Source organism: Rhipicephalus microplus, chromosome 8, assembly GCF_043290135.1.
Source record: "Rhipicephalus microplus isolate Deutch F79 chromosome 8, USDA_Rmic, whole genome shotgun sequence".
Classification (NCBI taxonomy): domain Eukaryota; kingdom Metazoa; phylum Arthropoda; class Arachnida; order Ixodida; family Ixodidae; genus Rhipicephalus; species Rhipicephalus microplus.
The window spans coordinates 103,361,843-103,387,621 of NC_134707.1; the positions used below are offsets into that span (position 1 = coordinate 103,361,843).

General features: G+C 44.7%; 1 protein-coding gene across 1 annotated transcript in view; it reads left to right on the top strand.

Moving 5' to 3' along the window:
* Nucleotides 1-22,639: 22,639 nt before the first annotated feature.
* Nucleotides 22,640-25,779, top strand: part of LOC142768338 (uncharacterized) — a 44,505-nt gene continuing 41,365 nt past the window's right edge. The window contains exons 1-3 of the mRNA XM_075870309.1: nt 22,640-22,722; nt 23,685-23,885; nt 25,519-25,686. Of these exons, the coding sequence (XP_075726424.1) occupies nt 23,699-23,885; nt 25,519-25,686 (355 nt within the window). The 5' untranslated portion in view covers nt 22,640-22,722; nt 23,685-23,698. The remainder of the gene's footprint in view (nt 22,723-23,684; nt 23,886-25,518; nt 25,687-25,779) is intronic.

A 25,779-nucleotide genomic window follows, 5' to 3' on the forward strand; every position in this document is an offset into this window, starting at 1 on the left:
AACAGAAGTTTTAGAGCAGAGCCACCACAATCGTTGAAAACACTTAAGAGAGAGAGTGAGAAAGGAAAGGCCGGGAGGTTAACCAGATATTGGCATCTGGTTTGCTACCCAGCGCTGGGGGCGGGGAAGTAGGGGCAAGAAAGAGGGGTTAGATAGAAAAAAAAACGCACGCGCGCTCATAAAAAAAAACGAAAACACACACAGGAAGGGCGTCCTAGCTACAACCGTTCAGTAAGGCTGGTCGATCGCAAAAAGTGTAGTAGCGCTTTCAAGGCCCTCTTCTGTGAAGTCCCATTCTGACGATACTGCAGAATTCCCTGCTCCGACAGAGGTTGATCATCTAATTTGTTGAGTTCCTTGCGAAGCATAGTCGTTGATTATTATACGCTAGGCAGTCACAAAGTATATGTTGGATTGCTTCATCTTTGCCATAGTGGCCACAGGCTGCGGTGTCGGCCATCCCAATGCGGAAAGCGTAGGCGTTGGTAAACGCAACGCCCAACCACAGCCTACATAACAGGGTCTAGTCTGCTCGGCAATGCCTCGACGGGACTTGAAGACTTAGCGTAGGGTCAAGCGAGTACAGTCGGGCATGCTTGAAGTGTGGCTGATTCCATTGCGATGTGGTTTGCTGGCGAGCAAGTCTGCGGAGCCTTCGTGCAGCATCTGTCTTAGAAAGTGGTAGTCGCCGTTTATGATCTTCTGTGTGGGCTGAGCGGGCAGCTTGATTGGCCCGTTCATTCACGATGATTCCGCAGTGACTGGGCAACCACTGAAGTGTAAGTTGGTGCCCTTTCTCAGTCAGGTGGTGTATAACCTCTGCTATCTCCAGTACCAGCTGCTCGTTTGGTCCACGGCGTAAGGCTGATAGTAGAGACTGCAGTGCCACCTTCGAGTCGCAGAAAATAGTCCACTTGCGTGTAGGTTGATCAACTACAAATTGCAACGCGGCACGAAGTGCTGCCTATTCTGCCGACGTCGATGTTGTTGCGTGAGATGTCTTGAATTTAATTGTCGTGGCCAACCTTGGTATCACTACTGCTCCTGTAGAGCTGTCCGGCTGAACCGATCCGTCAGTGTAGATATGTGTGGTGTCTTGATATTTCTCATACAAGAGAAGTAGTGTGAGCTGTTTAAGAGCCGGTGGCGACAAATGGGCCTTTTTCTGGATGACAGGTATGTTATTATTAATGATTGGTTGAGCGGGGCACCATGGCGGAGTCACAGGTCTAGCGGCAGGAGAGAACGAAGTTTGGATCGACTCCGCATGTGCGGTCACTGTTTTGCAGTAAGATGTGCATGGTCAGACTACTGGTAGAGGGGCTAGGTGATGTCGAGGGGTTCGAGCAAGGTGTCGTATATGTGTCCTCAGCACTTCCACATTAATGTGGGTCTTGATGAGGTTGTCCCTTGTGATGGCGAGAGTTGCCGCTGTTGACGCACTTTGGGGCAAGCCTAAACATATCCGGAGTGCTTGAGCCTGGACACTTTGAAGCATTCGTATGCTTGTTTTACTTGCGTTGGTTAACACAGGTAGGCTGTACCGATGGAATCCAAAGAGAAGAATCCTGTATAGTCGCAACATTGCAGTTGTGGACATTCCCCAGTTCTTTCCAGCGAAGAACTTGAACAAATGACAGATGCCTGTGAATTGCCTTTTCATGTATGATACATGTGAGCTACATGAGAGGTCTCTGTCAATTATAACACCTGGGAACCTGTATGATCGGAGCTGACGTATTCTTTCGCTGTTTATCAGAACGCTGTAGTTATGCATTGGTTGGCGCGTAAATGCCACTAGTGCACATTTCTCAGAGGAAATTTCCAGACCTCGTTGACGGAGGTAAATAGCAACTTGAGTGGCAGCTCTCTGAATTCGCACTCGCAGCTGTAGACGTGTTACTGCAGACGTCCAAACGCAGATGTCGTCCGCGTACATTGACAATATGACAGTACTTGGCAGATGCTCAATGAGAGCTATTAGCGTCAGGTTGAATAGTACAGGGCTAAGTATGCCACCCTGGGGAACACCATGGTGGCTGTAATGTAGCGAAGAGTCACCATCCTCGGTTCTCACGAAAATAATCGCTCAGAGAGATAGCTGCGTAGCCACTGAAACATCCGACCACCCACTCCTACCTCCTTGAGAGCGGTGAGGACAGCTTCATGTGTGACGTTATCGTACGCCCCTTTAACATCAAGAAATAAAGAAGCGCAAAGACGCTTACGACCTTTTTCGTGTTGCACGTAGCTGACCAGGTCTATGAAGCTATCAATTAATGACCGGCCACGGCGAAATCCCATCATAGCGTCCGGCTAGTTGTTGTGATGCTTCAGGAACCATTCTAGCCGTCCAAGTACCATCCTCTCCATCACTTTGCCCAAGCAACTAGCCAGCGCAATCGGGCGGTATGATGTGAGCACCAATGGTGACTTGCCAGACTTCAGTAATGGAACCAAACGGCTGGTCTTCCAGTTAACTGGGAGGGTGCCCTTTCGCCACGAATTATTGTATGTCTCGAGGAGGGCACTCCTCGCACACTCACCAAGGTGACACAGTGCTCTGTATGATAATCCATCAGGCCCGGGTGCGGACGTCCGTCTACACAGAGCCAGGGCTGCTTTAAGATCATGAATAGAAAAAAAAATTGGTCCATGTGGTAATCGTGTGATGTCGTGCCACCACGTGAGAGCGTGGAGATGTTGGGATCTGCGAGATGACCAGATAAGTTGGCACAGAACTCTTCTGCCACGTCGACCTCCGATCTCTGCTTGTCCATGCGGCGTTGTATCTTCTTCTGAAGACGTCTAGCGATTCGTAAATCGTCGAATACTTTCGTGCGTCATTACCTTTGTTCCGCACGCTGTCGGAGAGCCCGAAGTCGTTTTATTTCCACATCAAATACGGTTACTCTCGAAGAGCATGTGAGGGTGCACACTGTGTCTTGCACTGTGGACTTGATCACCTCTTCTAAGTCAAATGAGGTGTTCTCTTGACAGCGTTCTTCTATGAGAGATTCAAACTTCGTCCAGTACACTCTTTGGATAGTTTCGCGTACCTTGCAAGGCGATAATCCTCTGATCTTGACATATGTGGGAATGTGGTCGCTCCCGTGTGTTTCTATGTCCTCAAACCATCCGGCACATCTGACGAGACCTCGAGAAACAAAAGCCAAGTCAAGGCAACGGCTGTATCCAGGGCCACGTAAAAATGTTGGGCTGCTATCATTAAACAAGCACAGCTCGTTGTCTGAAGCAAACGTTATCAGACTTCTACCCTTTGCGCTGATCTTCGGGCTCCCCCATAGCGTATGGTGGGCGTTGAAGTCTCCGATGATCACGCATGGGCCAGGATCGGATGATACGATGTGTCCCAGTCTTCTGGGGTCAAATATACTTGATGGCGACAGGTATGCACCGACAACAGTGACAATAAGACCTTTTTTCTTCACTGTTAAGCATATATACTGGTTATCGTTGTCAGGTGGTACAGGCCGAAGAATGTAGGTCAGGTCACGTCGAATAAACAGCAGGACCTTGCTGTTTCCATTATAACAAGCCGGCATAAATGATTCGTATCCGGAGAGTCTAATAGCGCTGGATAAATCTGGCTCGCAGATGACGATGATGGGAAACATATTGGAGGAAATCTGCAATGTGTGATTTCAGTCCCCGTGCGTTCCACTAAAAAATTGTTGCTTTTTCGACCTCTTCCCTGAAAGACAGTGGCTGGTGGGCCATTATCTACTCAAGAGCCGCCAGTACTGGACTCAGAGTGTCCAGTACTTGAAGTGCACTTCTGGCTGACGTTGTGCGCATGTTGTTTAACACCGTGCGAATGGCAATAATTATGGGTCGTAGAAGAGCAATCACTTGCTTATCCAAGGTCCGCCGCTCCTCTGTTGTCGCAGCTTGCTATGACGAATGCGGCTTCTGATGTGATTCTTCCACAAGTTGCGTGCGCGTAAGTGGCGGCCACTATTCAGTAGAGGGAGATCTACTTGTTTTCTCTCTTCCATCGTCTGCGTTCGCCGCGGTGTACCCTGAAGTGGGCGCCGTTCCCAGATGCGTTGACTTACTTCTTGTAGTTGACTGTGTTCTTCGCGAAGATCGTTGACGGTGACATCGTCGTCTTCGCCGGACTTTTTCCGCGGAGTCTTTGTGGGTGGAGCTGTCTCGCACCATTTGTGTAAGAATAGTAAACTCCTTCTTTATGCGTGGACAGTCTTTGGAAGATGCACTGTGGGCACCTTGACAATTAGGGCACTTTAGTATGGTTGCGCTGCATTTGTCTTTGGTGTGTGGTTCTGAGAATCGGGGGCACACTTTGGAGTTCCTGCACGTTCCCTGCACATGGCCGATCTTCTGGAACTTATGACATCGCATAGGTTTTGGTATAAATGATCGGACCTGGTGACGAAAGTGGCCAACCTTCACACGGGAGGGGAGACAGTCCCCTTTGAACGTAATTCTCACACAATGTGTGTTACCAAGGCGGCTGACAATAACATTGACGTTATCTTAAGTTGCCGGTTTCATTGGCACTGAGAGATCCGAGTTTGGAATTTCAGTGGCGATATCATAAATGACTCCTGTTGAAGTGGTGCTATCAGCTGGTATTATAGACTTCACATTGATGTTACCCAGTTGCGTTACTTTTTGAAGCGCGTTTAGCGCACATGGGTTCAGCACATCGATTGCCAAGATGTTCCTTTTGGCGTTTAGACGTACTTCTTTGATTTGATTTGGCGTAATATTCTCGAGATACACAGAGTGCTTGCCTGTTCAGCCCGCGTAGACTGTCGGTAGCTTTGAGCGGCACAAACAGGATAGAGTGAGACCATCGCTGAGGGGCAGTTTTCACGGTAGTCGTGCTTGATGCCGAAGATGCATTGACGATCCGTCGTTTAGCCTTGCGGTACAGGACGGGTTGGCAGCCGTCGTCCGAGGACTCGTCGCTTGATGCGGAGTACAACTCAGTGTCCTCACTCTCACTAGACGCGTTTCTTTGCTTCCTCGAAGCAGTCCCCGCGGTCGAACCGGACTCGGACGGTGCCCCGTGAGGTTAAACATCCATCACTACGATATACGGGGCGATAGACCCCACAACTGCGGCGAAAAATCCAGAAAAGCACAAAGACGAGCAAGATGTGTTCCGTAAACGAATCACTTCCAAAAAACACTTAAAAACTATATAAATGCCATTTGGTTGAATAAGTGTTCTTAACGCATCAAATATTGCGTGGCAATTATACAGAGAAGTAATGCTGTTTCTAACAGACTGACGAGTCCTTAAGTATACGCTTGCTTTTTTATTTTATTGCGTGGCAGAGGCCCAGAATTGAGCCAAGTGTCAAAATATGGTAGATGATCAGTGAGTTCCTGTCTAAAGGCCAAGCCGTTACAATGTTTTCCGACATACCTAAGCCTAATAAATAGCATATTCATGAGAAAAGTGAGCAGTTCACGTGTTGTTTATGCACACGTAGTGGGCCCTTCGAAGATTCGCAAAAGGTAAAATTATGAAGTAATCGCCACCTAATATTTGTGCTCGAAATAGGAATTTAAATATACAATGAAAGAGTCAATTCTGCGCGTACAGTCAATCCTTTCCTTACGGTATGGTTGAGGCTGAAGCAGGCTAGCAGTTGAGTAGGCGATGTGCACGAGGCCTGATTACGCTATCGCGATTTGTTCTTGTAGGCGAAGATGAAGCATTCTCTAAGTTTAGATTTTATTTATTTAGGGAAATATTGATGAATTCATCAATTTTCATAGCAAAGTCACCTTGATTATTCTAGAATTTTTCGCAAATGAATACGCTTATACGTGATTCCTTAACTGAGCCATTTCTTGGCTGAACCTGAAAAGTGGTTGCCAGTTATTCATATAATTTGTCATGATTACCATCTGCTGAAATCGGAAGTTCAAATTCACTTTACAGCATACTTTGCTCAATCATCCCTGTTTTAAATTTTTTGTTACCAATAATTCATAGCTAATTTAGTTGTATGAGTTGATTTTGCTTATGCGATAAGATAACATATTGAAAAAAAAATCACCTACGACTCGGCGAACTCCCTGCATTCGTTAAATCAGGTGAGGAGCAAAAGAAACAGAAAAACCTCCCCATTTCCCGCAAAGCTTTACCTATCCCTGTGAGTGAGCAAGTGCCATAGTGGAGACATCATCATCGTCATCATTGACCATTTGTATCCAGCGTCCACATATGTAGACGAAACATACCAGCACAGTGCGACTATTCTAGCGAACGGTTCACCGTAAAATTGAGTTCCGATATTGGCGCGGCTATGGCGTTTGATAAAAACGCCACCAAATGGCAATAGCTTTACAAGGCGCACCTGCAAACGGCCACAGAAGCATGGCATTCTTCGCAAGTCATGCCTCGAGGTAGTTGCCTGCCTTTGTTTAAAAGATTGCCGTGAATGCCGAGGAACGTGTTTGATATTTATGTTAATTCAAAGAAAAAAGGGTGTATCTTGTTTTTATGCATGAGTTCTTGCAATGTGAGCATCTGTCGTTTTCTAACAGAAGTCGTTGTGGCCGCCACTACGTGTTTGTACGGCAGTCTACAGAGTTCAGTGGTGTCAGGGGAGCGCTGCATGGTGGTAGAAGCCGTGCTGCTGCCGCGCGGCTCTGCACAGAAGTTTTTCTTTAACGCGGTGAAATGCGTATTTCAGATGCAAAGCAGCCTATGTAACGCTGTCGCTCTGTTCGCACCACTCCCCTTCCTGCAGGTGTTGGAGCGGTGCTAAGCAGCTCCCACCGTCTTAGCTGTGTGCGGTGACGTCGCTCTCTCTCGCCTACCGCGTGCTCGCCGTGACTCAGCACTCCCTCGCGTCACCCTCTCTACCAATCGCAACGCTAGAGCCAACTGCTCACGTGGGCATCATCTCCCCCTCGCCAACTCTCTCCATCTGTCGGCGAGAAGAATCCACAGGCCAGCCCGTGTGCACGCTGCGCGCGCCTCCAGAATCTCGCGGTGCTGACAATGGTGACAGCGCACCGCTGCTTACCACATGTGCGCGCCAAGGGGCGGGACGCCGTCGCTGCATGCTTCCTGCTAGTGTGCGCTCGCCTTTTCCGGGTATCGCAAGCATTGCGAGGGCTAGCGAAGCCAATCGCGTTCGCGAATGGCGAAGTCTACACCAAGGAGGAACGCTCTACACCGACGAGGCGCGAGCCAAGGAAGCCGAGAGCAAGCGTCTTCTACGCCTCCCGCCTCCCGGGTTCGCGTTTCAAACAAATGTTTACTCCAATAAATGCTACACCAAGTTTCGGTTCAAACTATTTTTTCAATAACCACATCGACACTCGTTTCAACTGGGTCAACGCCGTGTGCTTCATCGCTGCTTCGCTAATTATCAGGGTTGTTTTATGGGCGAAGCTCCTTATAGCGACACCCGTTCGTCCCTCTTAGCCATTGTAGTATGTAACAAGTATAACATTTTGACACCGAAGGTGGTGCCGGTGAGAGATTTCTTCTGTGCGTTGTTGAACAATAGGAAATAGTGTCCAATGTACATGCCAATGGTTGCTAATGGTAAATGAGAGACAGGAGCATTCGGCTTTTAGTTAACGCGAACGCTGTGATCCACATTAGCAGCCTTTGGCATGTACACTGATCACTATCTGACAAGAAAGCGTTGCTACGTTATACTCGCTGGGTGTGACCTCCTTAGTTTTAGAAAGGTTTAGCGAGCATTGAGCCGCAGTGCCATGAATACAATAAACTAGTATATACCATGAACTCGAGGTGGTTAAAGGTGGGAAGTAGATACAAAGCGGAAGCCGTAAGAAAGTAAAAGCCGAATTCTGCTGTCTCTTATTTCCCCTTAGCAGCCATTGGCACGTACATTGAGCACTATCTGACAGGAAAAGGTTGCTACGTTATGCTCGCTAGGCATAACCTCCTTGATTTTTGAAAGGTTTAGCGAGCATTGGGCCGCAGTACCATGAATACAGTGAACTAGTATATACCATAAACCCGAGGTAATTAAAGGTGGGAAGTAGACCCGAAGCGCAAGCCGTAAGAATGAGTGCGTGTGCCACCACTCATTTAGTCCTTGCAATGTTCGCTGGATGGCGGTGCTTCTATATGGGGAATATATGATGAAAAGATGCGAGATGGTGGTACTTCGAGTGTTGAATAGATGGACGAACGTACACACAGACAGATGCATGGACGGACGGATGAACTGACGCAGGGGCGTATGCATGCACGAACGCAGGGACAGACTCACGAACAGACGCACGCGCGGATGGGCGGATGGACGCATGGGCTGTCACACAGACGGCCGCATGGACGGACAGAAGCAACAGCGAATGAACAGACAAATGCTTCGCCGCACTCTCCATCATTCACTCCGTGGATATGCTGCCATTTTTTGGGGGGGGGGGGAGGAGATGGTCCATAGTGTTTGGAACTTGTGTTAAAGCTTTGTTTTCTTCGTTCAGACGTGGACCAAGTGACAATAATATAGACGCCGCTATACTTTTTGTGTGGGCCAGCGGAAGCGAATATGCTAATATAGACAGCTCCGATGACTAGTGAGATGACACCCATTAAAATCACCCAGAGAAATGCTTAACGGGACCAAAATGCTATAGAATGCAAACGGAACACACGCACGCAGTGCGAAAAATGCCAAGTCTAACTGTGCATTGAGGAAATGGGTTCACAAACTGCTTCGAACGGTTTCACATATTGTAACCGGTCTTCCTACTGTCCACATGCGTGGAAACTCATTTTCTTGCATATTGCACTTAGGATTTACAAAATTTCTGCTCCTTTCTTTTCTATGTGCTTTTTATTTCATATGCCAAAAAGTGTGTGCACAATTGTATAGCACATGGGCAACAAAGGGTTAGTTATTCGTTCCTTGTCACGTCCCCCAGAACGGGTGTGAACCTTATAAGTAGGTCATGATCATCATCATTATAACTCTAGGCTTGGCGTCTAATTATACGTGAACGCCAGATTTGAGGCCAGTCTCCCATAGCGGGTTGAAGCCAGTATTAAGAAGCAGGTAAGGAAGCAATCACTTCGCTCCCGTGATCTTCAGGGCTGGCCATCACTTTCCCGCGAACACCAAGACGTGCTTGACCTGCTGCCTCCACTGGCAGTGCTTAGTGTGAAATCAGCTGTTTGACACAATCAAAAGGTAAAATTTACGACTACATTAGTAGTATTTTTTTGTAAAAGATGCTGAATGTGTCGAAGAAGAGGCCTAATAGGCAAGGTACCAAACCGCGAGGCCTTTGCTCATTTTTCACTGTTCATGTTCGACACGGGACCAGACGGTTTTTCGTTCAATTCTAGCCAATCTTCGTGCATAGAATAAACGTTTACATTGATGAGAGAGTGATGCGTTTTAGTAGTCGTCAACGGTCAGTTAGCTGAACACTAGGCGGCTCAAAACCCGATCCCTGATACGCCCCTTACTGAACTGAAAATATGTTCCTTGCAAGGAGTTCTAACTTGTTCCGGTCGTCTCTTGGGTTCAGATGGATGGCTTTGCCTTAGTTGCGATAGCTATTGCATGGTCAGTCACCATTTCGGCCATGTCCTGTATTAAGTCCAAATTGACAAGATTTCTTCGCGTAATGTGCGTTCTACCCACTCGCAATAGAGTGCGAGCGGGGACGAAAAACACTGCTGAACCTAAACTCGGATGAGCTGGCCCATCTGCCTCACGGTGCATGCTATGTGATCCTCCTGCCTGTTAAACTGATGTCAAATGCTTAAGGAGAGGGGAAACGCCCCGTGCGTCTTTAACAAGCATAATTAGATGCGAGGTTGTGGAAGGAGACACGCTCAAACTCAAGCAGAGATTGTGAACTTGAATTTACAGATGCGGCTATCATCTCTGGCGCGCACGCTATCTCACTATCGGCAGCCACCAGCGGGTGTCTCGTGCAGCCTAAATTCTGCGCCATGAACGCGAAGAGGCTGTGTGTCAATTGTCCCAGGAGCAGCCTTAATCTTTTAGACCAGCTTTTTGTAGAGTTGTGCAACATCGCATGCAAAAGAGTTAGCTTTTTCCAAAGAAGTCACCTTGAATGATATCTGGGGATTACCGTCCCAAAACCACCATACGATTATGAGAGACGACTTAGTGGAGGGCTCTGGAAATTTGGACCACCTGGGGTTTTTTAACGTGCACCGAAACCTGAGCACACGGGACTACATTTGCGCCTCCATTTCGCCACCCTTGTAGCTCTAGGGTGGCGAAATGGAGTATTTTCAAATTTTCTCACCGCCGTGCCGTAACTGAAACCACTCCCAAGAAAGTAGATATGCTCAGGTAGGCAAAAGCACAGCTGTACCGTATCTGCATATCTTAACCATTACAGAGGCCGAGTGGAGAGACGCATGCAACTGAAATAATTTTTCGGCATGGTCAGAACAAAAAATAACAAAAATAAACTGAAGTCTAATATAATTAGATCTCTTCAGCGACATGAGATGCGCAGTGTGATCACACTCCGTGCTTATTGTGATGTCTTTATTTCTTGGCCCACGCTTGATTCTCACTTTTGCCATAACTCAGAACAGGGCTGGTTGGTGCCTGATCAATATACCGTATGGTTAGGTTCCCCGTTTAAAGTGCACTGTTTTAATCGGTGGTATGCTGATTCTATTTACAGACCTGGTGAATCATGCGCTTATGAAGAGTGGATACGACGCTTTCAGTTTTTCCTAACAGTTTAACTATTCCAAAGCTCTCGTTCTATTCCGTACTATTCCGTACTATTCCAATTATGAATGATTTATATTCACGCATTGCGCATTGCACCTTTAGGATAAGCTTCACACAGAGCTGAATAAACCACCGTCGTTTATCTGTTAAAAACTAACCTACGCTCTTTCATCCTCTCGACCTTTCTCTGTTGAGAACGCCTTTTATTCCCTACGTTATATACTTTTCTAACGCACTCTGGGTTTTTAACTTGGTAATAAATAAGCACCCTTTTCTTAACTTCTTGCCAGTACAGGGCACACACTTTGTTGGTTAAATGATATGTCATCTTCTCATGAATAATGAAGTTCTTGATTTTGATTGATTGATGTATTACTTGAGCTCTTCAATGTTATGTCTACCGTATTGCTTTCGACTTCTACGCAGTGAGTAAGAAGCTCGGAGTTTACACGTCTACACCATTGTGACTGAAGCGTAGTAATGTGCGGGCTGTGGTGAAATTGTAGCCTAAAACAATTAGCTTATTTTGAAGTTGCCTTATGCAGGGCATATTATGAGGCAGCGACAAAAAGAATCGTCAGCAAGTGCTTATCCATTTCTTCTCAACATCTCCATGGCACTAAACTTTACGACTTTTTGTTTCACATATAGGCGGGCTGCTCTACTGAAAACCTTGAACAGTAGTTCATAAAATTACTAGTGTTTGTAGCACCTTTATGCTGCCTAAAAGTGATTACTTTCGCATGTTAGAAATATTTGGAGAAGGAATAAAATTGAACAGTATAATTCTTGAATTTTAGACTATCACCGGTTAACCTTTCAGCTATCTACTCTTGCTAAAGTAACTAAATTACAATATGCAGCAAATGTTTCAAGCAGACAACAGCTCATAACCATGTTTGATGCTGATACCGAATTTGAAATATGCATTCCTAATGTGTTCGGTGGCATGGTAAAGATGTAGCTTTTGTGTGTATAAGGTAGCGGTTACTCAAAATAAACAAAATTACAAAATGTTGCTTACGTTTCAGGCAGTCAACAACTAATAACCATGTTTGATAGTAATACCAAATATGAAATATGTATTCGTAATGGGCACGGTGTCCGGGTCATTATTTAGCTTTTGTGCATATAGAATAGCAGTTATTCTAAACAAGCTTAAGACCAGCTCTGCTTTTTGGCATGTGAACATTTATGTAAGAAACAGTGATAGTTGCTGTAATTTTTTCTCACAGAAGGTCATTATGCAATTAAGGCGCTTTACTCGTGAATTGCTGTATGTGCTGGTTAATAGTTAGGTAAAGCAGTTAGGTGCATGGATATTAACAACGAGTGCTGATTAGTTGAGGTCACGAACCGGGAGCGACGATTAGACAGCACTACTATAATAGTTCATTTTCAGGTGTGGCCTCTGTCAAACATCAGGCGAATTCTACCTCGTCTTGGTTACAACCATTGAAACAAGAGCTTACCACTCGACCAATCAGCTGTAGAAAAGACTGACGATGGGTAAGTAGGTCCTTGCTGGGGGCGAGGTCCAACTTCCAGCATTATCAATAGAATAGTTAGCTCAGCAAGATCGCCCACAAGATTTATTGGAAGCTGTGGGCTGTTGTGGAAGAGCGAGAGCTGGCTGAAAGGAAAGTATTACGAAAGAGTGTTGGCGCGGAGTTTCTTGCTGTATATATATACGACCAAAAAAAGTCTGTCGAGCGGTCTCAATTGCACGCAGGCAGTCATCTTACGATGCTCAAAACACTACATCACATGCATGTTTCATGTTGCGACTAAAGAAGCGCATGACTTGTAGAGAAAAATAAAACTTATTCAAATTAGATACATCTAAGAGAGAAGGCGTTCATAAAATCGGCACATTTTCCAGTGTTCCGATAATGTTCTTTTTGTGGTATTATTTGCCCCTTACTTTTTCTAGCATCCGCATAGTGATTAAGCTTGTTGAGGGGCTTATCACTCTTTTACGCCGCTGAGAGGTCACTATCAATTTCACCACGTGCACAACACTTTCATGTTCGGGTTCCCACCGACTTCGGCGTCTATGTAACGGCTCGTATTATCTACAACCATTCGAATCCACGCATTGGCTGCACTGGCCGATAAGCTAATTGTGAAGCGTTGTTCTCACATTTGTCACTTTGTAAACATTGACTAGCTAATACTAAACGGTAAATGGTGCAGACATTGCATTGGCTAGCGATGTGAAGCTTATGTCTCACAGAAATTCAATGGATGGACGGATGTGACTACTCAGCGTTCATCCTCTAATAATGAGGGAGCAAATTCACGGACGGAAAACACCATATAGGACCATGCAAGGCTCAACAAACTCACGCGGCAAGCGAGACAAGGCGACGCTTGTCGCGACAAAATAACACATCCTGCTCAAATGCAAAACTTTAGAGGAGGGCTCACCAGGCTCAAGAATAATTGCAGAGACCAACATTTAGAATTTAATTCTGGGTGTGTGGTCGAAAAAGTCAGCCAATATTGCGTTGCTTCTGTGTCGAACGAACAACACCTTGCTGGTCTTCCACCATTAGAGACTGGGACGCCCCCTCGACATAATCATGTGTTCACCATCATGTGTTGCAAAGGAGCTAAATAATGTTTTGGTTCAGTATTCACAGAAGAAAATCCCATTCCGTCTGACCTTAAGTTCACGACTCTAAATTCGGTCATGAACGATTTAATTATTTCACACCAAGGTATTGAACGAGCTATTGAAAGGCTCCCAAACAATTCAGCACCCGGCCCGGACGGCATCTGCTCTAAAATGCTAAAAATAGCAAAGCCTGTTATTTCTCACATTCTAGATTCTTTTTTCAGCAATCCATTGATAGTGGTAGCGTACCAGAGGCCTTGAAAATGGCCCACACCACTCCTATTCTTAAATCAGGTGACCCCTCTATGCTCAGTAACTATAGACCAATTTCACTAACGAGCATACCATGTAAACTTTTAGAGCACATTATATCATCTGCAGTTATGACATATCTAACCACGAGCAAGTTCGTCTTACCAAGTCAGCATGGTTTCCAGCGTGGCCTTTCATGCGAAACTCAACTATTCGAACTAATAACCGATATTCACGAAGCGATACATAATAAAACAGACGTTGATGCTCTCTCTATAGATTTCGCCAAAGCCTTCGACAAGGTTCCCCATAACCACCTAAATATGAAACTAAGCGCCCTAAACATCAACCCCAATATCTGTAAATGGGTTGCTAATTTCCTGACCGATCACTATCAGTCTCTTTTTGTTAATAATACCTTGTATTCATTAGTAAAGGTAAAATCAGGTGTTCCGCAAGGTACCGTGCTGGGTCAATCCTATTGCTAATTTACGTTAATGATTTAAGTAACCAATTGTCATCCCCAATCAGACTTTTTGCAGACAATTGTGTAATTTACAGACAAATTACTAGTCATATTGATACGAGTGCGCTACAGTCTTACATTAACCAAATAACCCGATGGTGCTGCCAATGGCAAATAGAATTTAATGTTTCAAAAACAAAGTATATTCAATTTACAAAAATTACGAAACCTGAGCTGCATTCTTACATAAAAAACAAAAGGCTAGTGGAAAATGTGAACACAATACAATACTTAAGAGTTCACCTTGCACATAACCTCTCATGGAATGGTCATGTTGAGGCAATAGCCAGTAAGGCTGTAAGAGCTCAAAGATTTGTTAAACAAAATTTGCACTCTGCTAACCAATCCACCAAACTTCTCGCATACACAACCTTAGTTCGCTCGAAAATGGAATACGCTGCCCTTATTTGGAATCCAAAGCAGCAATACCTTATTCATAAACTTGAGGCCATTCAAAACAAAGCAGCCCGCTTTATCACAGGAAAATATTCTCGGCTATATAGCATAACAGCTATTAAAACGTCGTTGAAATTACCGACTCTCGAAATACGTAAGCTTATCGAACTGCTGTCTCATGTCCACAAGCTTTATTTCAGTAAGTCATCTTTCTTAACCAGCTCATCGCAATTTTCCACGTGTGGATCATGCTTACAAAATACAGCGCATGTTTGCCCGTATCAACTTCCTTCGTGACTCACCATTGTTTCTTGCGATTTATCATTGGAATAAACTACCAAGTGATGCTGTAGCTGTGCGTGATCATGACACGATTGTCCGCAGATTAATGAAGATGTGGAATGTTGAATCGTAACATTTTGTGGCTTTCTTTCCTTTAGTCTAGTTCCAACATTACATCAGTTATCGCACACATTGTTTCATGCCATACCGAGTGCTACATTACTATGTCTTCTTTGGTGCAAAATTTGTTTTGCATTTACGTTTTTATTACTTTTTTTCGTGTTCGGTGTGAATATTTCTGTTTTGCACATAAACCTGCTGTATTGTAACTAACCCCCCCCCCCCCCTATGTAATGCCCAAATGAGCCTTAAGGGTATATGAATAAATAAATGAATAAATAAATAAATCATTTTCACTGCAAAATTTTCATTATCAGCTGAACCTTTCTAGGTGTATTTTGACAGGTGCATGTTCTGATTTCATTGAGAAGTGTTTTTTTCCTTCACACATGTACTTCCTTCTGTTTCAGAGGCGCCTCCGGTCATTCCAGACGCCACAAAGTTTCCCGAACCAGTCCCTGTTGTCTCATGTAAGTGCTCCCCTACTCGAGTATGACCTTTTCAAAAAAAATTACGCTCCGTTGCTACAAGACACACTACTAGTCTCACAGCGCCACTGTTCCATTTCAACCCATCTTCAGTGTTCCAGACTTCCTAAATGGGAGTACAGCTATGGCTTAACACACCATATTCATTTCATGTCTTTGTGGACTGTGAACTGTGCCTTGTCTATTAGTGCATGTCTGTGCTGGGCGGCAATTCTTTTGATATCTATAAACTCTGCTTATGTAAGTGTACGTAAGAGGACACGTCCCTTGTCGGCATTTATTACGTGTTGCATACGTCGTCTGACTTGTGGCTGTGAAGTTATTTGCGCCGCTAAAAGTTCATTCTCTCTTCTGCTTTCAGCTGAAGGTTCCCATGATTCGTAAGTAATTAGGTTGCCCAGCGTGGAATTTTATTAAATTGGAAATATGGAATCCATTGGGCCTTCATTCCAAAACTATTATATAAGGGTTATGGTTGACTTCTCACTGCTTAGATATACAACATTTGTTTATTTCGTCATAAAAATGATTGACAGAGGTATTATTTCTAAGAAATGCTCTTCGGAAATGGTAGGCATATATAGATTTGCTGCGGCTGATAAGTCATCTATGTGTGACGTGCTGTTGTGGCCGTCGGAAGTATGTGAGTTCAGAGGTGGCGTAAAGGTGACGTCCAAACCCACTGGAGACTTATATGGGAGTGCTAAACTATTTCCTTAATTTCTCAATGCTGCTCGAGTGCACGTCAGTTAGGCGCTGATCACTTTGGATTTATTTGTGCAAAGTTTTGAGACGTAAACCGAGCGTCGTCTGCTATCATTAGTGACACATTTGTACACATCGGCGACTGTAATAGTGCTCTTTTACTGAATGAAAGCTTATGAAGCATTCGAACGTTCTTAAAGTAATGTAATGAATGTCACCTTGTGTTTCATTTTCCGGCCAAAGTTTGATGCTGTGACAAATTACAGTAAAGAAAAGATGCTACGCGGAACGTTATCTCACGCATCAACTTTTTACTATATTTCACTATTTCGGAGCTAACCGAGTACCGATATGCCATCAACAAGTGAAGAAGCTGTTTTCCTCTAGACCACGATTGTAAACATGAGGAAAACTGGTCGCATGTGGCCCGCAAAGTTGTATTACGTGGGCCCCGTCACGACGAAGTTCGAACACTTCCCTCCTCCCCTCTAACCAGCAGCTTCACGCTTCCCGACTAAGCGATAAACTCCAACACGACTTTCTGCGTCTGCTGGTGAGCAACATTCTTCTAGATATTGGCGAGCTGGCTAGGGCTGTTATGCATCAAAAGTCTGATTGAACTTGTTTTCTGCTTTGAACCTATGTCGATAAATTGCAGCTTTGCGCAAGCCATGCTCAAAATAAACATTATTTATATTAGTTTTTTGATAATATCTTTATTGCAAGTTTGCAGTTTTCTTTTCATCTGTAAAGTCTTTCATTTTCTTTGTTTTTTTCAAATATTTCTTTTTTCTTTCTCGCCGCTTTCTCAACTCACGGCCCCCTAATTGTAGGCTTCAAGCAACTCGCCCCTGTACCTCAAAAGCTTCTGACCTTTGATCTAGGCCTCTAGGCATATCACACCTGGGTGATGACGAAACAACTTTATGAGCTGGGTGTTGTAAGCCACGTTGTAAACGATTTTCATGCTCCAGTATTTATACAAAATGAATTTCGGGTGGCCTTGTTGGTGCCTACGCTCGCGAATGTGTCTTCTATTATATCCCGAGCTGTTTTAGTGTGTTTTCGTAATAAACAGCAGGCATAAACACTTGATGTAACACATTAGATGATCTAAAGCGATGAAAGCCGTGTTTTTATAGTTACTGCGGCACAGCAATTCTTTCCACAGTTAGCCTAACGCAACAACATAGAAAATAGGACACTAGCCACAACTGACCTCATTTAGTTATTAACAGTAGTAACGTAATAACATGGCTACCATGAAAAGCGGCAACGGTCAGTGTCACCTGTATGCGCTGCAGGCTTGCTTTCAGCTACGAGATTGCTGCAAAGCAACTTTTCAGATGTGCGAATGTTCGTGTTCCTTCAGTAAATTGACTTTGAAGGATATCCAGCATCGATTGTGCTTTTTGTACACAATTCGCTTGTTGAAAGGTTGCAACATTGTGTCTGCAGCTACGAACGTTATCCAATATATGGTTCTTGCAGTGCTGCATCTTCCTCATATTATAAATTTAATTGATATGATTAACCATTTTTTCGCTCCATTTTAGTATCTTACCATCAAAAGCTACAGAGGCCAATTATATTAATAAAGTAGTTGAATTATTCATGATTGATTTGATTGATATGTGGGGTTTAACGTCCCAAAACCACCATATGATTATGCGAGACGCCGTAGTGAAGGGCTCCGGAAATATCGACTACCTGGGGTTCTTTAAAGTGCACCCAAATCTGAGAACACGGACCTACAACAATTGCGCTTCCATCGAAACTGCTGACGCTGCCGCCACGATTCGATCCCGCGACCTGCGGGTCAGCAGCCGAGTACCTTAGCCTCTAGACCACCGGGGCGGGGCTAGTTTAACTAATCAACTTAGTTGCAAAACATAGAAACATACCGCCTGTTGAATTCACCTTGGAATCACGCTTATTTTATATATCCTTTCCTGCCTTAGAAACACCTAATAGGCGTAAAAAAGTCACTTTACCAGATTTACTTATTTACCATCAATCTTTACCCACTATTTTTAACTATGTAGTATACAGGTACAATGAATGGCAATGCCTCTATATCCCAGGAAATTGATATTGTACCATTCTCCCAACGTTCATACTATTTCCCTGTACACAACATCCGGTGTATCAATCGAGGCCATTCATTCATTGCAATACTTGGGAGGGGACTCAAGCAGTGACCTGGGATGCCGCATTCGTAATACTAACATTGTATCACTGTCAATAAAACACGTGAATTCTCTGGGCGCCACTTTTATGATTCCCCCAAGCACGTGAGACAACTAGCCCACTTATCACTCGTTAGACCAATGCTTCAAAACACGCCTCCCCACCCAACCACCAACCTACTCCCACACCTCTGCGCTGGCAGCTGTCCAAAACCACGCAGCTAGATTCATTCATTTCGCCCATCAGTACGAATTTAGCGCAACAACACTGAAAGCAGAATCCAGCTCATCTAATTTGTGTCCACGTCGTCACATTGCTGCTTTGTCTTTATTTCACACTTTTTTCCCAGTGATCTCAGCCATGCACCCCATATCGTCCACGCCACTCACATCACGGTGAACGTGAACCAGAAGCGTAACGCCCATGTGCTCGCACCGTTTCAATTTCGTCTTCATTTCGTTCCCCGAGCAGCATCAGATTTGAACTGCGTTCTCTAGAGTATAGCAGCCATCACTATTTGATCAAACGTCTTGGACAATGCAACAAATTTGCTGTTTGAATGACGTCACCCAGCTGTACTGCAGATCGAAGCCAAATGTTTTACCCCCTTCAGTGATCTTCAAAAAAATTAAGTGATGTGAGCATTTGGTGTAATAAACTAGACAATTTCGAGAATAGCTTTGTTTATCACCCTGGCCCACTTTCTTTTTAATCTTTTGTGCAGTTTATTTATTGACCAAAATTGGACAAATGAACTTGTGTGCAGTGACTACGAATCTAGGGAAACCATGCTGACAGTTATCATGTGTCTGTGCCTGCTGGCACTGCTGGGCATTGTGGGCGCCCTTGTGCTTACCACAACCTATTTCGGTGAGTAATCACTTGTCACCATATGTGAAAAATAATATGTGTACATAGACGAGGAATACTAAATAGAGAAAGTAAAGAAACATAGCTGCGTAACTAAGGAAGAGAATGGGAAACCATCATTACTGAGTTGGATGAATGAAAGCAAAAAAGCTCCTCTAAAAACTTCGCTGAAGGCTTATTTCGGAGGCATTCTCCAATTACGAACGATTGTTCACCACTCTCGCCCAAGGGAAAGACACACGAAAGATACAATTTGCCGGTGCTTTCTATGTGATAAAGATGTCTAGAATCTTGTGAAAAATGTTCATTGTTAAGGGCAACGCTGTGAGCCATTTAAAGGAAGAAAAGTCGCCGTAAGTTCAAGCGAGAAGAACCCAGCAGGCTGTGTAGGAATAGGCAGAAAATGCAGCACGAAGGCAAGATAATCACTGGCTATGAAAGATATGACCACAGGCAAGAACACCGGGTACTGACGAGGACAAACCAAAAAATTAGCGGACCCAGACACTGTATAACTGAACTTCAGTGCTCACACGCTAGGGAAGGAACTAGGACGTTTCACAATGAAAACCAATAATAATAAGGACATTAATTTGAGGAAAGTGAAACGCTTGAGGTTGAGTATACAGTAGGCCGGGCAGGGAGTTTGAGTAACAAGTTTGTGGCAATAACGCTTCCACGAAATCACATTAAGGTGTTAGTCAAGAAACAAGAGAGAGGATATTGCAGTGAAGTTTGCACGCGTAATCGACATGATGGTTGTGTACCAGCGTTGTCTAAGAGGCAATATACTTCGCGTGATTCCACGTGAGATGTACTGACAAATCAACGTTTGATATTTTGGCAGGATTTCTACAATATCTTGCCATAGTTTAGTTAAGTGATTAGTAAGGAATAGTAACATATTAGCCGTATCAATCTTAAACGTAACACGTTCATCGTCTCTTGAATTCAAAACGAAACAGTTATCAGACAAAAATGGTGGCTTAATGAGATCAGCCACCTGTTGAACAAGGCGGGTCATTGTAACCAGCTTTAAGGTAAGTGAACCTGCACTAATAAGGATGTCCTAATAGAACATTGCTTTTAACGTATCTTTTTCTAGCTTGTGTCAGGAAGGCGAAGGTGAAGGTCCCAAATGGTTGGGTTTGAAAAAAACTAAAATGTAAATCGTCCTGCACGTGACTGATTCCTGTCTCCTATTCTGCAGATGAGGATAACTCGGACGAGGCCTCCACGGACGACCTCGCTGAGATGAGCGGACCTTCATCATCTCCACCTTGGACCACCAAAGTCCGAGAACCGATCTCAACGAAGCGGCAAATGGCGAGCAGTACTACAAAGGTCACGATACATTCTATGCCTACTGCAGCATCTACAGGTAGGTGTCTGGTTTGTAAAATGCGTTACGTATACTCTAGTAGTTGTACAGTGCAGAGGGCAGCTTCGATGCTCCGTGTACGACAGAGCCTGAGAATACAAAAAGAATGATCAGGCGTGAGTAATACGGGCCATTTCTCGAACCATTGTCGGACTTGTGGGTGTCGAGCACACTTTTACAGCAGTGATGAGATTGCCAAGTTGTGTGTCATTTTGATAGTGATGGCTATCGGCCAGAAATGAGATGTACAGTGTCTATGACCGCATCATCTGATGTGTCTCCCTGCAAAGAAACCGACTACCTTCATGACAAGTGTCCTACTCTTCCCAATCATGTTGTACCTTCTAATCTCGGAGCACGAGTTTTTACTTATAGGTGACCACACTTATATTTCTTGCCCATGCATTCAATAAACCAGATTTATTGGTCAGCAGTGTTAGTGCACGCGCATCTTTCTTTCGCCCGTGCATCTAATTTTGCTGAGAACACTGAACACAAAAGTTCGCGCACAAGCTAAGAAGCAAACCCTTCTACTAAATGTTATTTAAATTTACAGGCGTTGGGGACGTATAAAACGGTCTCTTTCAAAGTACTTGCTACTTCTTGTGACCCTGTAAACCTTAAGCATGCCATGCGTGATGAAAAACTCAGGTTTCTGCAATCCTAATAATTTTACAGATAGTACGTATCCGACGACGAGCCCCCGAACGATGGCGCCTACAACGATAAGCACAATGACTACTACAAAGACGCCGAGAACAACCACAACGACAATAACGACGGAAGCGACGAGAGCCCCAACAATGACAACCTCAACGACAATAGCGGTGCCCTCTGGTAAGGCCGCATATCAAAGCCCAGCTCGCTATCTAGAACCCACGAAAACTTCTAAACGTGCACACAGCTCAAGCATGCCTCGCGCTGAACGGGGGATCAAATCAACGCTTCAAGCACGCCGGCACGTGGGCGCTTTGACTCCTCCGAAAATATGAATCTCCGCTTCGTGATGACCTGTTGATATGACATAAATACTTACAATGCGGTCTTAAGACGTTCCGGTCAATGGAGATGGTGTGCAAAAAGCCACATTTAACATCCTGTCGATCAAGATGATGTGAAAAAAGCCATATTTAACATCCGGTCGATCAAGATAGTGTGAAAAAGCCATTTTTAACATAGTGGCATAATCCGCAGGCACAGAGAAACACTGCATTATCAGCTAACTAGTAATAGTCACGTAGAGTTATGAACTATACTTTTTTCTTCCCCACAGTGCCTTTCAATTAACTTCCGTCTGCTGTATGACCCATTTTTAAAATAAACATGGAGTGTCAAGCCACCGTGGATATAACGAGAACCTCTATCAGTGCATCAGTGATGAAACCGGTCCTCCCAGACTAGAGAAATATGAATCTCTCAATAAATAGTTTGATGTCCCACTTCCACTGATAGCCCAAACCGCAAACATCAGATCATCGCGAGGTTTTCGCGTGTAGGTTGAATACACGCTATCGTCCGACCTTTCAGTTGCAAATCATCGTCTTTTTTGCTTTTGTGGAGCATTCTTTAGTTATGCATGTCAAGCTTGAAGAACGACGCACGTTGCTGGTGTCCTGTTATTTTCGCAGACCACGTGTTTTCGACGACAAGCCCACGAACTATGACAACCAGAAGAATGAGTAGCACGACTACTGCCACCACTCCATTGATAAGTACCATGATGACAAGAACGAAGAGAATGACTACAACGGCAAGAACAACTACAACAACGACAGCTACCACAACGACAGCTACCATGACGACAGTGATTACAACGACAACAACCTCAACGACGACTACAACTACAGCTGTCCCCTCTGGTAAGCCTTCCATTTCATGAGGCAGCTTGTACTGCCCCATGAAATGACGTTACTTTTGTCCTGTTATTTTTGCAGACCACGTGTTTTCGACTACAAGCCCTAGAACTATGTCAACCAGAAGAATGAGTAGCACGACTACTACAACTGCATTGACAACTACCACGACGACAAGTACGAGGACAATGACTACAACGACCAGAAAACACACAACAACGACTACCACCACCACAACGACAACCACAACCACCACAACGACATCGACCACAACCACAACAACAACGTCGACGACAACTACAGCAGTTCCGTCTGGTAAGGTCCATTTCATGGGGCAGCTTCTAATCTACAACACCGCGCATGCTTTCAAACACGCGCAAAACTCAAACGCGCCTCGCAAAAAACAGGGGTTCAAATCCACAAGTCAAGAACGTCGACTTGCGCGCACTCTGAGAACAACAAAATTGGCAACTGTATTTTCGTGTAGGCTCGCTGATATAGCTTCAAAGTGTGCAATACAGTTTTGAGCAGTTCCGGTCAGTCAAGCGGCAGTCGGAAAAGGTCAGGTTGTACCATGTAGTGTGATCCGCCGGCAAAGATAAATGCGAACTCGTATGCAGGGAGCAGCATTATCATGTGAGTGAGGCACATTGTGACGCCAGGCGACAGGCTCGTGGGGACGCGGAAATAAGACAGTAAAACGGCTGTCAAAGCACAATGTATGTGTTTGTCTCTTTTTCGTATCAATTTTAGGTGAGTACATCACAGCACAACTGTTCTGAGCAGGTCACCTAACTTCTAATTGGCTGGCGGAGAGTCAGATTCAATGGTTGTTACTTAAGCTAAGCTCCTTTGGATTGTATTCTGTCTGCAGTACAACTGATTTTTTGATGCGCATAGAATGTCACGCCACCAAGCAGATGTAACGAGAACCTCCATGGAGAGCATAATTAGAAAATAAACAGGCAACTCTGGTAGTCATTTGCTGGTACGTCTACGCTAGTCCGACGGTTAACGTTTTGGCAGGACAGAAAGACTGCAACTTTCCGGTGTCCTGCATCAGAGACGCAATGGGTTCTCCATGACGCGAAAAACTTCTTGTCACGCTTTGAATGTAAGAGCGTGACCAGGCTTACTGTAAGTAGGGTAGTTGAATGTTGTCGTCTGACCTTATGACCTCAAAATTGTGGTTTTTTCCCTTTATATGGTATTCTTCAGTTGCGTACGTCAAGCGTGAAAAAGGAACGCACGTTGCTGTTCTTCTAATGCTTTTGCAGACCACACGTTTTCGATGACAATGCCCCGAACTAGGCCGAGTACAACGAGAAACACGATGACTGCCACAACCGCATTGACAACTACCCCAATGACAACTATGACGACGACGCCTACAACGACCACGATGACAACCACGACAACGACTACCCCTTCGACGACAACGACCTCGACGACAAGTACAACTACAGTAGTACCCTCTGGTAAGGGCGAATTTTGCAGGGCAGCTCGCATTCTTTCAACCCCGCGCATGCTTCCGAACGTGCGCACAACTGAAGCGCATCACGCCAGACACTAGGGTTCCAATCTATGCGTTGAGCAGGCCGGCGCGCACCTACTGCAAGTGCACTCAAACTGGGTGTCTTCATTTTGTGCAGGTCTGTTCATATTTCTCCAAAATGCGCAATGCAATCTTGAAAACATTCGGCAAAGTAAGCCGGGGTTGCGAAAAGCCTTGCTTTATTACGTAGTACTTTCCACAAGCACAAATAAACACGAACCAGAACTCGTGCGGAGGTGAACGAGAAATATGAAGGTCCCTCAGAGTGACTCATAAAATATAGTTTCAAGCTTCGAGCTCCCTCGGACTCACCGACGCAAACATTTTCCTGATCGGACTCACAAGGACTCAAACTCACCACAATTTGACTGACTCGGACTCACACTACTGGCTCGATTCGGGTCCGAGTCCTGGTGAGTGAACTTACGAGTCCTCTTGCCGAGAATTAGCTTTTCCAGCTTTGGTGTCAGTGCTCTTTCACACCAGTATCCCACGTAATCGGGCGTCTTTTACATGGCCCTGTTTACCTTCGAGTACGAGTTACGTGTGATTGCTAACCAGTAAGGACTTTTTGTCTTGTTCAAATGAATAAAGACATCAGAAATATTTATCACGAACTTCTCTAGGAGAGTTGCCAGGGTGTAGACAAAGGGTTCGCAATGTAATTTAAGCAACTGTTTATTAAATATTGAAATGACGTATGAATTACACTGCTTTGAAATACATGCGAGTAGACGTGAAAGCCAACCTGAAATCTTGTAAGGTTTAGAGTAATGCGGAAAGTGAGTAAATCGCACCTGAGGTCGCAAAAATTGGGCAAATTACTCACCCTAGCTCAACAAAAGTATTGTAATGCTTTAGAGAGCAGGAAATTGCAGAAAAAAGGAACTGCAATGACTTTCGGAGTTGTCCTCTGCTCTTCGAGGCTAAAACGGGAGTATTGCGGACCAAGACGTACCGAGCTAAACACGGAGGCGCAGACCTGCTATGTAGTGCGCGTAGAGAGGTGGAGAAAACAGTTGAACCTTCGGTATTGCTCTGTAAAGAGCTACACCCTATAATGCAGGATAATGGCGCGCAATTTTTCAAAGCATTTGGGTTTAGGGAAACTGAAGTCAAAATAGACTTTAAACGGGTAGAAATAACGAGGAGGAGGTAACTGATTGGTGGCTAGACCCAAGGCACGAGTAAATGCAGTGCTTCGCCAATACTTCTCTCGTCTTTCGCTCTCTGCTTTCTTCGCCCCACATTTCCGTCCGCTCTTTTGTACGTATATATAATTGGAGTGAAGCGCATGCCTTATTCTCAACCGTTCGCTGGCCGATGAATGTATAAATAAATGATTCTGGTACAAATCTTCTGGTCAGTAATTTGTGTCATTAAATTTACTGCACCGTGCACCCGGCGCAAAAAATGTATTCACATTTTCACCCAATACCCTTCGGGTTAAGGTGGAAGCAGTTTTTTTACTTGCGTATAGCATTCTTTACTGATGCATGTCAAGCGCGAAAAACAAACAACGCTGGCATTTTGCTGATCACCTAACATCTTTGCAGACCTAACGTTTTCGACAAGCCTCAGAACTACACCGACTACAACAACGAGAAGCACGCCAACGACAATGATGTCGACAGATAGAACAACATCAACCACGACGACAACGACTACAACGACAACCACTACAACAACAACATCTACAACTACGACTACAGCAGTTCCCTCTGGTAAGGGTGCATTTCAGTTAGCGACTCGTAATCTACAACCAGGTGCGCGCTTCTAAACGCACGCACAGCCCGAGCTTGCCTCGCGATGAAGCC